The sequence below is a fragment of the Pollicipes pollicipes genome, unplaced genomic scaffold (genome assembly GCF_011947565.3).
Source record: "Pollicipes pollicipes isolate AB1234 unplaced genomic scaffold, Ppol_2.1 Scaffold_2555;HRSCAF=2994_pilon_pilon_pilon, whole genome shotgun sequence".
NCBI lineage: Eukaryota > Metazoa > Arthropoda > Thecostraca > Pollicipedomorpha > Pollicipedidae > Pollicipes > Pollicipes pollicipes.
The window spans coordinates 30,727,395-30,742,245 of NW_023596136.1; the positions used below are offsets into that span (position 1 = coordinate 30,727,395).

The 14,851-nt window shown below is 53.7% G+C and overlaps 1 protein-coding gene across 1 annotated transcript in view; it reads left to right on the top strand.

Moving 5' to 3' along the window:
• Window positions 1-14,851, top strand: part of Nrx-1 (Neurexin 1) — an 86,598-nt gene that overhangs the window by 36,878 nt on the left and 34,869 nt on the right. Inside the window, exons 6-9 of the mRNA XM_037223343.1 lie at window positions 1,246-1,275; window positions 6,188-6,346; window positions 7,727-7,879; window positions 14,158-14,208. Coding sequence (XP_037079238.1) covers window positions 1,246-1,275; window positions 6,188-6,346; window positions 7,727-7,879; window positions 14,158-14,208 — 393 coding nt within the window. The remainder of the gene's footprint in view (window positions 1-1,245; window positions 1,276-6,187; window positions 6,347-7,726; window positions 7,880-14,157; window positions 14,209-14,851) is intronic.

A 14,851-nucleotide genomic window follows, 5' to 3' on the forward strand; every position in this document is an offset into this window, starting at 1 on the left:
AGAGCGATGTGTGTTGAAGGAATGCTTTCATCTAACTTCGTCCTCATCACTATAAAAAACGTTATTAACAAACTAGATTTCCTTTACCTTTAACCTTAATATAACTGAAAAAGCATTGAACTTCTTTTTTGTCCACTTCTGTTTTCGGGGTTTCTATGTGGCAGCAATCGGCCCTCATCACACCAGCAGGAATTGGTTAAACGACGTTTTCAAGCAAGCACTGGTTCCCTTGTCAAAACTCGCTGAATCACTCGTTTCAGGGGGCGTGTCAAGTCGTGCTCATGGACACGAGTGACCTTCGACCCGTGGCCGTGACCACAGTTGAAAACGTCGAGTTTTGACAAGATGACCAGTTTCTTTGGATATCGTCGGTCAACCAGGGCCTCCTGCGTATACTGAAAGTCGATCATTGTCAGCATACGAAGTACGCACCAACATTGGTTGTATTCCCCGTGGCCAATTTTTTGCGATAGACGATGTGGTCAAATTGCATTAACATTTAATCATCCTGCTATATGTAAACGTGAGCCTCAGTATTGTGATATTAATATGCTAATTTGTGAATTGCTCGCCAGCACAGGCTCAACATTTTCCACCAGCAAGCCAATTGAAACTGGCGGCCATAGTTATAATGAGGTAGCGCTGTTTGAAGCTTTGACAAACTTTGACGTTTAACTAGGTCGGAACAATTTACCTATGTTTGCGTCAGATGGAAACAGATGTACTTACCAGCGTCATTCACAGTGATTATTAGTCCTACGCGTTCATTGAGGAAGGTTTGTTGTGCTGTCCGAGAGCGGCACTCTTCTTTTAAAGCACTGGCAATACTTATTTGTCTGTTGACAGGACTCCGCCAAGATATGCAGCCTTGTTTGTGCAACCCCTATGATCATTAAGTGGCACATATGTGTCTGAAGGCAGCACCTACGGCTGGAATATGAGTGGTGTCGTCTGATAAAGTTAAATGCAGCATTAACGCACAGTCCCCGTGCGCTTGCGATTTAAGTTCTCACCGCATTTCACACTGAAATATGTCCCACAGATGTGTGCGTTTCTTTCATTTGGACTCGCTGCATGGACTTTGAATTGGTGTGGGCATTGGATGAACATTGTCGCCTCTGCCCACTGCGCCAGTTTGCTTCGCATTTTTCTGCGCGACCGCCAATTGGCACCCTTGCGCGTGCTTGTGTGCGCGTCGGTGCTTCGCAGCTGGTTGACATGTTGGCTTCTCCCGTGCCGCGGCAGCTGGTTGACTCTGGGCACAGCGTTTGCTATGTGAGTACGGCCCAACAGCCAGCCCCACCGCTTGAGCATGTGCTGTTCTGGCTGGGCGGTGCGGGGGCGGGGGGTGCGTCAGGCGACGCCCCGTTGAGGTCGCTATTGTCTTGTTTGTCATCAGCGTGTTCGTACGAGGACAGTGACATGAATGGGCGCTGCCCAGGGGTTAGTTTAGATTGGCCCCCGGCTGGTTGATGTGTTGATGTGGTGCGGTCCGCTGGCGTCGCCTCGTCAGGAATAGCACATGACTTGTGATTGGGTGTCGTTGGAGGGTGCGCCGCGGTTGTTCACCGATCTCCTAACGGGAAAAGGCATTTTCATCCAGGAAATCAAGTAGGGAACTCCACGGGATGAGTAAACCCATGGGTACTCATGCAAAGTGAGTAAGGGGCTGGATTGTGTGCAGATTTTGGCAAACTTTCGTGTATGGCTATCGGTATGAGTATGGATGCGACGTTTACAAAATGTCGGATAAATATTTCAGCAGATATTACACCAGGTCTTTTCCTGTGCCACTCTTAGTCCAAATTAGCTCCATTTGCATTACTTAAAGAGCACTCAGCCCAAAGAACAAGTTTGGGTGAAAACTTCGCAAAACCCTTCCAATAATTCAGAACTCGAGTTCTGGAAAAATGCAAACGCGTGGGTAACGGATGGGAAAAGCTTGTTAGGAATTGGTAGCGGATGGATAGGGGCATAGCCTTGTGGGTGGCGAATGGATTATGTAAAGGAAATCATACCTGTGAAGATCTCTTTCATCCATGGTGTTGAGGGCTTTCTTGTCCGGTGCCATCTTCAACTTGCAATGCTTGCAAACCTCAATGCCCGAAGATACGATACTCTTGTCTTCTCTAGAAGGAAATGTGAGGTATGCTTGAGCGTAACTAAAGCAATAAATTGGTTATTGCCTGATGACCACATAAATTGAAAGGCCTGAAAGGTACACGCATACACCCACGTATCTGGTCCCGGTACGTCCTCAGCAGGGTCTCTCTGTCCCACCAGTTCCCCGTGGCCGCACCCATTTTCGGAGGGCTCGCTGCCAAGCCCGAGTCTCGCGGGAATGGCTCTTCGCTGTCCCGTTGTTGGCGCGCCCTCAGGCCTCCCCCGCCGCGTACGTCCGCCCGCAGCGTGACGCCACGACGGGAGACAGCACCAGCGAAGGGACTGGTGGAATGGGATTGCAAGCCGAAGAGAATAGGCAAAAAGCAACGTGCATGAAAATTATTCCCAAGCGTACTCGCAGGTCTCAAGGGTTTTGGAGCTTATCGGCTTCAAATGATGATATCATCTTACTTTCGTTAATTAATATATAATCGTCACATTCATAAGGAAAAACGATTTCTTTACAGAGAAAATATGATCAGCTGTAGGTCCCCTGCATGTTGAAGCCCCATTATCCTCGGTGTTCTTGACCTATTGCAGCACTTGCCATTGACATTTCATACACACGGCAATATGTGTTCATTCAACACGGATTATAAGCAGCGTCGTCTGCCGACCGATAGCGTGAGCCTCGGATGTCCTTACTCGGACTCCGGCGCCATGTTTGTTTGGTCCTTGCAGGTGATTCACAAGCCGCGCCACATCTGTTCTATTGCACACGCTAATGACGTCCGAGCGGTCGCTGTGACCGATTCTTCTAAAGACGACTATTGCTACGATTGACTCCACCACACACGACATTCGCAACGACAGGCTCCACCACAGACGACAGTCGCTACGACAGACTCCACCACAGACGACAGTCGCTACGACAGACTTCACCACAGACGACAGTCGCTACGATTGACTCCACCACAGACGACAGTCGCTACGACAGACTCCACCACAGGCGACAGTCGCTACGACAGACTCCACCACAGACGACAGTCGCTACGACAGACTCCATCACAGACGACAGTCGCTACGACAGACTCCACCACAGGCGACAGTCGCTACGATTGACTCCACCACAGACGACAGTCGCTACGACAGACTCCACCACAGACGACATTCGCAGCGACAGACTCCACCACAGACGACAGTCGCTACGACAGACTCCACCACAGGCGACAGTCGCTACGATTGACTCCACCACAGACGACAGTCGCTACGACAGACTCCACCACAGACGACATTCGCAGCGACAGACTCCACCACAGACGACAGTCGCTACGACAGGCTCCACCACACACGACAGTCGTCGTGACCGACTCCACCACAGGCGAGTGCCCTCCGCCCGACCGCGTGACGCACGTCCGTCCGCATCCGCCGCCGGTCCCTCGGCAGACAGCGCGGTCTGCAGCCGGAGCGGGCGACCGCCGCCGCCACCGGCGTCGCCGCCGCGACCGATCACCGGCTAACGAGGCCGCGGCGACCCCGCTGACACGGCCCTGAGGGATGGCGGCGCTCGGGGCGGGCCGACGGCGCCCGATGACGCCGCGACACGGCTAAACGCGCCCGTGTCGACGCCAGCCGGCCGGCGACGAGCGATGGTCCAGTCAAGTGGCCGCGGAAGGACCGACGGCCGGCGGCCGACAGTGAGCGCTCGTCTGAGAGCGGCCCACTGGCAGGACCTGATGACCCGTGTGAGGGCGGCGTCCCCCGGCCCTGCCACGCGGTCGGACGTGGGGCACTGCAGCTAATTAGAGCGAAGCGCCTTGCATTTTGCTGTATTTTATTAGCTACATTTTATTTGACGACGTAGTTTGACTACATTGCACTTTAATTTCTTCACTGTTATATAGGCACCTTGCATTTTAATGACTTTCTTTTGTAACGTTGTCGAAGGTTTAATTGTATATTAACGTTGTTGAAGGATTGGAGCGAAATGGTGTTGAATTAATGGTGGTTAATATGAAGCCACACGACTTCACAGCGAAGGCGACCGTGCGTCACAGGAACCCTTAGCGAATGGTGTAACAATCTCGATATGGCCCGATGCCTTTCCAATGGCAAAAATGCCAATGCCTCATGCAAATGGAACCTTTCAGTTGGGCTTGGTCGTAGTAGTAAAAGTACCGGCTAAATCTCTCTAATCTCTTAATGTTGACCAGCCAGAACACCAGATGAGCCAAAACGCAATGCCGTGCCGGCTAGTAGTGACGGCGGAGCCGACTACGGCCAAAGCCAAACACGTAATATTCTAGCAGCGGCACGGCAAGACACGAAAGCGTGATTTGTGTCTTGAACTGTCTGCCACAGCTAGTTAGTTCCCTTGGAAACCACTTTTGTTATCTTCTTGACCATCGTCGTGGCCGAGAGCCTGGACCGAGCGCTTGTTTACCGCTGGCATCAGGCTCTGAGTCAAAGAGAGAGCGATTTGTTTGGCCGGACCATATACACAATGGTCAGGCCAAAGGGGGGGGGGTCAAACCGACTTAAGAGGGCCGCGCCACAGCATTGTTTGGCACGAAACAGATCCCTCAGTGGATCAGTTTGGCAAAAACAAGGGCGGAGGCGAATTTAGTCGTTGGATTGGGATAGATAACACTATCTGAATAGAGAGATCGGGGCATACAAGCAGGCAGCTCTGCTCGTCATGCACTCCGAGCTCAACTCTACGAATGCAAGAGCATTGAATGCTCAGCACTCTGAATAACTACCCAAGAAGTAAATGTTTCGTAAGCAGCACACAACGTGCATGATGTTCCAAACCTTTCAGAAATATTCATCAGCCTGACTGACTCATGCCACTGGTCTTTTTGGATGAGGTCGCCGCGAAATTGAGCACGAAATCGGCCCCACTTAAATTAAGCGGATGACTTAATATCGCGTAACCGAACAGAACTGAGACCGCCAGGTGCATTAGCTCCCAGATGCGATTTATGGGCATTGCTTCCACCTCAGAGAAGGTCAGTCATACATCAAATATATCGCCCGCTCAAGTCTGATCAGGGTCGATATGACCAATGTGCGGCGTTGGCCGGGATATCCAATAGAAAGATAGAGCACGTGGCGTGGCGTGGGGAACACGGCCCACTGCGCTCCCCTCCCTCGGGTGCATTCCTGTTTCTATGATGATGTCTGGCCACGCACTCACTGACCCTGTCTGGATGTTGGCATCAATACCCGCTCGGCAAAGCCATGCCCCATGGTGCTGTGAGCACGACATCCCCACCAGCTTTGCTTCCGTATGCATGGCCATTTAACTCATTAAAATTGATGAGGTCGAAAATTTCAGTGTCGGTTCTGGATGGCACGCATTAGGGCCCGAAATGAAACCCTCTGGCTGCAGTGCCAAATGGCGGCGTTTCTCGGCCATAATTCTGTCTTCGCCCGCTCGAGCCAATTCGAATCAGTCACTGGCGCCCGAGTGGCTGCCGCTTCAAAGGCGCGCCGACCGTGACAAAGCCGCCGCGAGATAGGCGTCGCGGGGTGTCGGCGGCGCCGGGCGCCGGGTTGGCGGAGCACGGCGCGGCGCTGGGAGCCGTTGCGTGCGAGGTGTGAATGGGAGCAGGAGCTTCATCCCGCGTCGGTAGTCGCGCCTTGTTCCGCTCTCGAGTGTGCCGCGTTCGTGTCGGCGATGGCGGGGAGGGCTTGCAGTATGGAGTCTGGTGATGATGTCGGATGTGGGACATCTGCCAGGGAATGGTAAAACGTGCTGATTTTTGCATTGAGCCGCCGGTATTGTCGCGGTGTCTCATCTTTGTTTTATTGCGCCTCGTTCGTCCCGTAATGATGTTGACTCCATTCCAACTCGTAGGACACACCCAACCCAGACGGTTTACCCCCCGCCCTGGATCGTTCTCTCCGTGAATGTTTCGTAAGAGATCCGGCCAAAACCCGTTGACCGTCCGTGACGCTCGTCTCTGCGACTGACACCCGACACTCGAAGCGCCCCAGGACCGGCGCGGTGTTCGCCGCCGCTCAGGCCGCCCCCGTCCCGGGCGCGGGGTCGGCGGCAGCTGACCCGCGTCTCCCCCAGGTGTCCATCAACGTGGACGGCGTGTACACGGAGCGGGGCACCACGTCCGGGCCCTTCACGCTGCTTACCTCGTCCCGGCTGTTCGTGGCCGGCAGCGACGACACCTCACAGCTACCCGGCAGTCAGACCAGCCACAACTTCGTCGGCTGCCTCAGGAAGGTGGGTCGTCGCCTCGCAGGTCGGCCACGTCCCCGCAGCTCGAAGGCGATCTGACCGGGCGCGAACTGTCCACATCGCTCTTCGGACCAATTCTCCCTCTATGGCTCAGGGCAGCCGTGCGTAACTTCGTCGGCGAGAGCTAAGCAAGTTGGGATGACGTCATGTTCGTTCCGCCCGTCCCCGTTGGGAAGTTAAACCCACCTCTTGGAGTGATTTGCCAGTAGCTCGTGCGTCACGTTCACACTCTCAATTACTGCCGGGCACCAACTTGACCTTTTTCTACGGAGGGTGAGGTATGGTGTTCCATAGGGCGTGGGTGTCAGGGCGTCAGCGGTCACACATATAGATGGATGGCAAAACTAATTGTCAGACCGGATGGTCTCCGCAGGGTGTGTCGTGCGCTCTTTGTGGAAGGACCATTTTCTTTACCGCAAAATAATCTGCTGACCATTATGTCCTTGCGTGGTGGCGTAATGCACCCACAGTCACGAACACGCGGACACACGGACCATTAGCTAATGAAATGAGCGGTGGCGAAAGGTAAAGATGCCCTTTCCATGAACCATCCGCGCGCGGGAAAAACACGCTGAATGTATATCCAAGCTTTAGAAACACAAGCTGCATTTCCAAAAAGATAACGAAAGAGTTTTCCGTTATTGGTCCGTCTTGCCGCTCGGACACAGTGCTGATGGCTGACTGGCAGGCACTGGGTTGAAAGTGCAATTATACCCTGCCAATCTTCCTAACGCTTTGCCTTTATGAGCCTGAAGATGCCGTAATCAAGTTTGCAAACTTATGTCAAAAGTTTGGCTGATGTGTTTCGTTGTTATTTTAACATACATTTATAATGTGCTCCGAGTTGGCCAATAGTGCAGTGATCAGGAGTCAACAAAAATATGTGTGCATTGCCCACGACACACATTCTTTCTTCACTTTCTCGTAACTGCTTATTCGACTCTACGTCTTTTTCTTTGTTCCTGAAAAGGTGTGCAGACATTTTGACGTGCGTTATGTGCAGACATTCCATGAATATACAGATGACGGCGTTTATTTCCAGAGTACTTCAACCTATCTTGCCGCATGTGCTGCTCTCATTCCACACACCTCCGACTGTCGCTCTTTCTGGTCCTCTTGAAAGGCGCTCACGTTCTCTCTGACCAACTGAGAGGAGTGCCAATGCCCCTTCTGATCCGCTGGGATTGGCCATGGCGTCCGTCCTGACCCGCTCGAGGAGGCCTGCTGCTTCCTCTGGCCCGCCAGGCGGTACCTCGGCCGTTCTGACCCGCTGGAATGCCGCCCATGTATATCCCGCCCCGCTAGAAGAGCCGCTGACACTCTGGCCCTCTCGAGAGGCTCTGAAGCTGTCCTGCGGCCTGGCAGGTGGAGTACACGGCTGACTCGCTGCACCTGGACCTGATCGAGCTGAGCCGGACCGGTAACAAGCTGATGGCCGTGCGGGGCAGGGTGCAGTACATGTGCCAGACGATCGAGGCCGCCGACCCCGTCTCCTTCGCCTCACGTGGCTCCTACCTGGTGAGTGGGGAGGCAGAGGTGGGCACGGTGCGGCAGAGCCACCCGAGCCTCATCGGTTGGAGCTCAGCGAGATCTGTCTTGCTAGAGGATGGGAGTGAGTACTAATCCTGGTCTTTTTAGCGGCTCCAGGACTTTTGTCGAGGATCGGTGTGGTTGTGGTTTTACTAGAGCGTGCCGTTGCATTTCCTGTGGAGTACCATTCGCCTGTTGGGACTGAGGTGTGACTACGACTAATTGTCGCACAGCAAGGACGTCCCTCACAGACGTTAAGTGTGAACTAACGGTGCCAGCCGGGCCACGAGCGATGTATGACAAGCCAACGAATGAACCACCAGTGAACGAAATAGTCGTCACCATCAATTCCTTGAACAATCCGCTGCAAGCGATCCATCCTGTGTGCACCTATCACGGTGTTGTGTTTGGAAGGTCCTGACTGTTATCGCTAACGGTTGCGATTTGTTCTGTGGTTACGGCAATTTTAGTGCAATGTATGCCAGTGATTTTCCTTGAGGACAGCAAACTTTCCCGTGTCTCCCTGAATTCCTCTAAATATGTGACTTAGCTTGGTGTCAAGCTGGGATACAGGAGGCACATGGTGGCTATAATGACGTCACGTTGTAAAATATCGCCCGCGTGGGAACTTTGACGCTTGATATATGTGACTCCTATGCCATTCATGCTTTAGGGGACTCCCGGGCTAGATTACACAGAACTTATTTCCGAGAATGGGCATGGCCTCACCCGGACAAGACAAGCCGGAAAATATTCGGTGGGAGCGTGTCAACTTGGTTTAGAGGGTGCTGCGGGGATGTGTTCCAGAGAAAGGCGACGGATCGCCGACGGCCCAGTTGTACCGGTACGCGAAACAACAGAATGACATGACGCGTACAGTGACGCATTTTAAACATCTACCGTGTGGCCTATAGCTCTGTCTCTCCGCTAATCTTCAATATGAGTGCCGTTGCCAAGCTGGGATTGGCCTACCTCCATTGTTGCATCCAGTTGCTGTTGTGATATATTTATGTTCATCGGTTTTTGCTCGTTTTGTTCCTTTCCAGAGGGAACGTGAGCGACATAGTTGATGATTCACCTACCGTCCACAGCTCAGGAGTTACTCTTTGTCACTTAAACACGCCTGAAACTCAATATTTGAATATTATTTCTGAAAATCTATGTAAACACACACACACACACACACACACACACACACACACACACACACACACACACACACACACACACACACACACACACACACACACACACACACACATTATATATATATATATATATATATGTATATATATATATATATATATATATATATATACAATTTACTTATCTTATTTGAAACTAATAACTTGAGGCGTGCAGTGGCAGGAATGTACTTCCCTCGTCAGTTGGAGGGGGAGGGAGGAACTGCAGCCCGCCCCGTCCCAATTTTGAAAAGAAAGTGAGCCGAATCCGGAAGAAACCTGTTTGCTTGTTTTGCGTGTAGTTTCCATTATGTTGTGCCCTAGGTTTTACGAAACTACACATATCTGCAGCAGTTTCCCAGCCGCGCTGATTTCATGGCAATCGGTTTGGCGCGAATATATACATACATGCATATATATATATATATATATATATATATATATATATATATATATAATAAACATCAGCCACAGCTCCGGCGCTAACCCCTTGTCGCCGGTGTGAACTGAGTCAGCCACCCGAGCGGAGTCGAGCCAACTTCCCACGCCCGATCGAGGTCCGGCAAGAAAGCCGGAATCAGCGCGTCGGCTGAGGGCGTCGGCGGCGCGGGGGCGCCGCCAGACGTGCCGGGGCCGGGGGCCAGCGGCGGCGGTGGACACGTCGCTATCGATCAGTCGTGCGGCGGCTCGGTTATGGTCCCTTTCAACAGCAGGGGTCTGCAACTCAGCCGATGCGTCACCGGAGACGGTCACTGCCGAGCCGCAGGGCAGGGTGGCCTTGACCGGCCGGGGCGGTCCGTCACCTCAGCGGGGCGGGGGGGGGGGACGCTGCACGCCTCGCTGCCCGCGGCTGGACGGGGAGGGACCAGGTCGGCTGTGGGCCCGCTGCTGATGGGGGCCAGCCACGGCACGGGTGCAAGGGTGCAGGCGGGGGCTGCGACTCGCGCTGGGCCAATGTCTCCAAGTCTGTTCACGCGCTGCCGTCCGGATGCACCTCGGAATTCGTTCGCTCCTCCACAGCTGGGGCGAGTCCGAGTGTGCTGGAGACCGATATGTTGCTTCTCCGGGTGGTCCGGCTGTGGGCGACGCAGGCCAGTCGCAGAGACCGAGGTGGGGTGGCGACTGCTGAAGAGCTAGGGCCGGAAGCAGTCCGGCATCACTTGCTCACCACTACTCACCAGCCTGGTCATCAGGAGGCCACGTCACCGCTAGCACGGTGCCCTGCTTGCTCCTCAAGATTCCGTGCCCGGTGGGTGCCGGATGTCCCCGATGCAGTATTAATCGTATCCAGGGCATTGTCCACAAGTGTGAGCGTTATTCCCAGCGCATCGCGATCTGGCGCTGATGAAACAAACTTGATGCGCGTATTTTTAGCGAATTTCGTGCTGTACTTATAAGTATATGAACCGAATGTGTCCGTCGTCTGCGAATTCCCTTAGTTTGCCCTTTGCTGCTTTCGTGCAGTGAGCGACCAAAGTCCGGCGAATGAATCAACAATGTGGGTGCTGTGATGGCAATTAGGTTTCCATACGTCACATTCCTCCCCCGTCAAACGGGCGGGCTGCATAATTGATGGCCCAAAAGCCCTTGGTTATAATTGGGTGCCAGTGGACATGCAGGGCTGTGCAGTGCTTGAATGTGGAGCGACCCAGTGTGTCCATTAAAAAGGCCTTGATGCGTCATGAACGGTGCGCAAAATCTGACAATAGGTGAGAACAGTATTGAGTTTTTAAGCAGTGGGCAGGTGCGATGACCACGCGTCATGGGTAGGCCATTAGCTGGCTCTTTTACTGGAGAGGCAAGTGCTGTTTTCGCTGCAGGAAACAGACCCGCATTACCGAATTTGCAGACGATGGCTTGACGCGCGCCGTTTATGATCACTTAAATATATTTTGGCTCAGTAGTTCCCGGAATGTCGGCAACCTTCCACTTCCCGGCGGGCGTTGCTGTGTTTACGTTTATCGGTAACGAGATCAACGGCCGGCTCGCCCTTTTGTAGGCGCAGTTAAGGTGTCAAAACAAGTGACAGCCATAATAAAATGTTATCACAGTGGACCGATTCACTCAAATATCCGCGTGTGTGAGACCACTGGGGTAGAAATGCGTCGCAGTACTTTAAAAATGGCAGACACAACATATAGCACAGTCTTTGCGGTCCCCGGGAGCCACATAATGGATAGAGCTAGAGTGAGTGTTTCTACCAAAAGATGTGGCATCTCCTCTGGTTTCATATGTGTCTTTCTTTTTGCCAGGGACTAGCAGTTCAAGTTCCAATACTTCTGCAAAATCCTCATTCTACATGAACCTTCTGGAAGGTGGCAACGCTGCCTCACTGGGCGTTCTTCAAAGACTAAATGTTGACATCGTTCCCTTCTTGAGGAAGGGTAGTGCGGCTGCTGTCATGTCCGCATTGCCACAGACTTCACAAATGCAAGCTTAAGTCGCGCAGTGGTCCAAGCACTACACAAGTTGGTAAGGCCAAATGGCTGCGTTCATGCCAACTGAACAAAAATGAAGATAGTAATATTTCCGTTGTTCGGTGTCGTTTGGGCTGACCAGCTTTTTTATGATCATCGTTGTCGCCAAGGTCTGAAAATCTTGTCAGGTTTTTGGGTGGAAGGGATTCGGTAGGGGTACATGGCAAATCCAGATTCCTGGACTGGAGTCAGCCGGAACACTGTCACAGGCCGGCTGTTCTGCTCTTCCAATTTGGAAAGCATATGGTTTCGGATTTACATGCATGCCGATCAGAGGCACAGCCAGCATTTTCTGGGGGGGGGGGGGGGTTAAAGCTGGGTGGGTGCGCACCACGTCGATTTTGACTTTCCGCTAGGAGCTGCCTATGGTGAAAAACGAAAAATCCGTGCCTAAGGGACGCTCTCATCTTGACTGCGCCCCTGATGCCGGTGCGCAAGAAGAGGCGCATATTATTTAATTCATCGCAAAATAGGAATCTTCTTCTCGTGGGAAGTAATCGTGCCAAATGGAAGGCATATTTAGGGGGTAAATATACGTGTCACTGCGAGTAGCTCTGTGGGTTGCTTAGCATATTTCACAACAGAGCCCTGGGAGTCCACCGGACAGCTGGACAGGGCTGCAGAAGCTGGGAATCCCCTTGAAGACCGCTGCAGGCCTGCGAAGGTCGTCACTACCGCGCCGTCTGTGCTAGGCCTGAGAGTCCTCGGAGACAATGTCGACAGATCTGGTGACCTCCTCCGACTGCTGGGCGGCCCGGTTCGCTGAGTACGATCGATCGGGCTCAAGTACGGCAGTGGGGTCTGCTGACCTCACCGATCCACCCCTCGTACTGCCGTCCGAGTTCCCTGAAGTCGCGTCCCGGCCGTCCCCCCTCCCCCCCCCCCCCCCGTTGAGGGTCGGCACCAGTGTCGACCTTCGGCGGGGCGCCGCCGGTGCCGATTGGACGATTGATCGTTGCCGCGGACGACTCTGCTGCCGGGCCGACCCGGAAGCGGGTCAGGTGCTTTACGGAAGGCTGGTGTCAAAGCTAGAGGAGACCTGTCTGGCTCCAGATATCAGATGTGATATGGGAATGAGTCAAGCTGCTGTGAAATCTAATATAAGAAGGCTTGCACAAGACCTAACCCGCAGCCGGCGGCCGTTATTCCGGCCATTATCAGGTGCGATTAAAGCGAAGTGGCAAATAAAGAAACAAATCACAAAGGAGCTCCGTGCAACTGTCATCATATACAAAAATCAAAGTTATCTTCGCAATCACTGCAGCCCAGCTGTTGTGGTGTAAAACTGAATTTAACGAACTCCTGCTAATCATCTCTAATTCTCGTGCAGACGGGCGTTCGGTTCATAGGCAGCGAAAGACGTAGGTCGGCGATACAGCTGTTCCAATGAGGTGGTCGCAGTAGCAGCTGACGTAAGTAACTTGCGAAGTGTTCGAGATGGAAGGTTGTTAAGGCTACATTACAGTTTGTTTTTTTTTTGCTGGATCCTCGTAATAGTTTTTGATAGCAACTGTTCGCATCGACCTGCGCGCTAATGTCGACCTCTCAAATCCGCGTGGATTTATCGGATCGATGTATTGACTCGTTCGCTTCATAGGCCGCGCGGTGAGACCGACAAGAGATGTCATTGGTGAGGCCTCATGTGATCGATCCCCCACTGTCAAAGTTTCTTTGAGTGCGATTCGTATAATTGACTGGATTATGATTTAGACGGGACGTAACAATTTGGTCTCAAGCAGCTACCAGATGCCAACTTGCGAACCGGAATTACGCCATGAAACCCTAGCCTGTCTATCGCCCGTCGCTAGAGACTGGAGCGGGCGGGAGGAGGGTGGGGGAGGCCGCTGGGGAGAGACACCTCCACCCCGCAGCGTCACGGCACCGGCCTGCACGCGGCCGCGGACATTAGTATGCGGAGCGGGCCCGCCGGCCGTCGGGGAGTGCGGGGTAAAGCCCACAGCGGACCCGTCACAAGTGGGCCGGGGTCGTAAGGATGGCATGGCGCGGTGCATGCTCGGAAGTATCCTCCGTGGGCGACCGTGTAAGCTCTTTAAACGCTGCGCCACCGAAGGCGAGGCACAGGGGCTGGGCGGATTTCCCGGTGGATATGTCCCTCCGATTACTAAACCCCGCTGTGACGGTTTGCCCAGGATGCGACTAGTGGCGCGGCAAACGACTCAGCAAAGGAAACGATCGAGCGTGACATCCCTCCGGGATGGCAGCTGGCAGAGTCACCCAGAAGGCCGCTGGGGGCCATGGACCATTGAGCCCAGTTCAGCCACACGCCATTCCCTGGTGACCCGACCTCAGCCCTGCACACCGTACAACCGCCGGTTAGCCGCGCCCTGCTCTGCCCAGGCCGGTGCGGTGGTCCACGCTCTCTCCCCGCCGCCGCCGGATCCGCGCCCGTGTTTGCGCCGCTCCCGGGGGAGTCCGGCGGAGGCGGCGCGCGCCAAGTGCCGACTCCCGCGCGCCGACGCCGGCGGCGGCACGCCAGGGCACTGACGAGACGTAAACCGAGCGTGGAAAATAGAGGCGCGCCCGGCGCGGTGCCCTGCCGTGCTGTCAGTCAGCGGCGAGTAAAGCGTATCGTTCTCTCACTCAGGAGGACAGTAAGTCGGTGCCAATCAGTCTGCTCACGTCCGAGGCGAACCTGGTAAGGAGGCGGCCAGGCGCCGCCTGCTCTCGGTGTCATCGCACCCTCCCTCTCTCTCTCTCTCTCTCTCTCTCTCTCTCTCTCTCTCTCTCTCTCTCTCTCTCTCTCTCTCTCTCTCCTCTCTCTCTCTCTCTCTCTCTCTCTCTCTCTCTCTCTCTCTCTCTCTCTCTCTCTCTCTCTCTCTCTCTCTCTCTCTCTTCTCTCTCTCTCTCTCTCTCTCTCTCTCTCTCTCTCTCTCTCTCTTCTCTCTCTCTCTCTCTCTCTCTCTCTTCTCTTCTCTCTCTCTCTCTCCTCCTCTCTCCTCCTCTCTCTCTCTCTCTACTCTCTCTCTCCTCTCTCTCTCTCTCTCTCTCTCTCTCTCTCTCTCTCTCTCTCCCTCTCTCTCTAAGTTCCCTGAACGCTCTTTTCAGTTCGCACAGATCGATGCGAGCACCTGTTTTTGCCGATGGATGTTGTTCGCTGCTGAGCTTCCGTTATTGGAGCTGTACAAAAAGGCGGCTGTGTTCGGTGTTCACCTGCAGTTCGACAAAGCCTGCCTGCCATCAACCTCAATAGAGGGCCTGCCTGGGCGTATGACCGCACCTTTGCTTCCATCAAAGGTGTGGCACCCTGCACCCGCATATGGCCGCACCCCACCAACGCG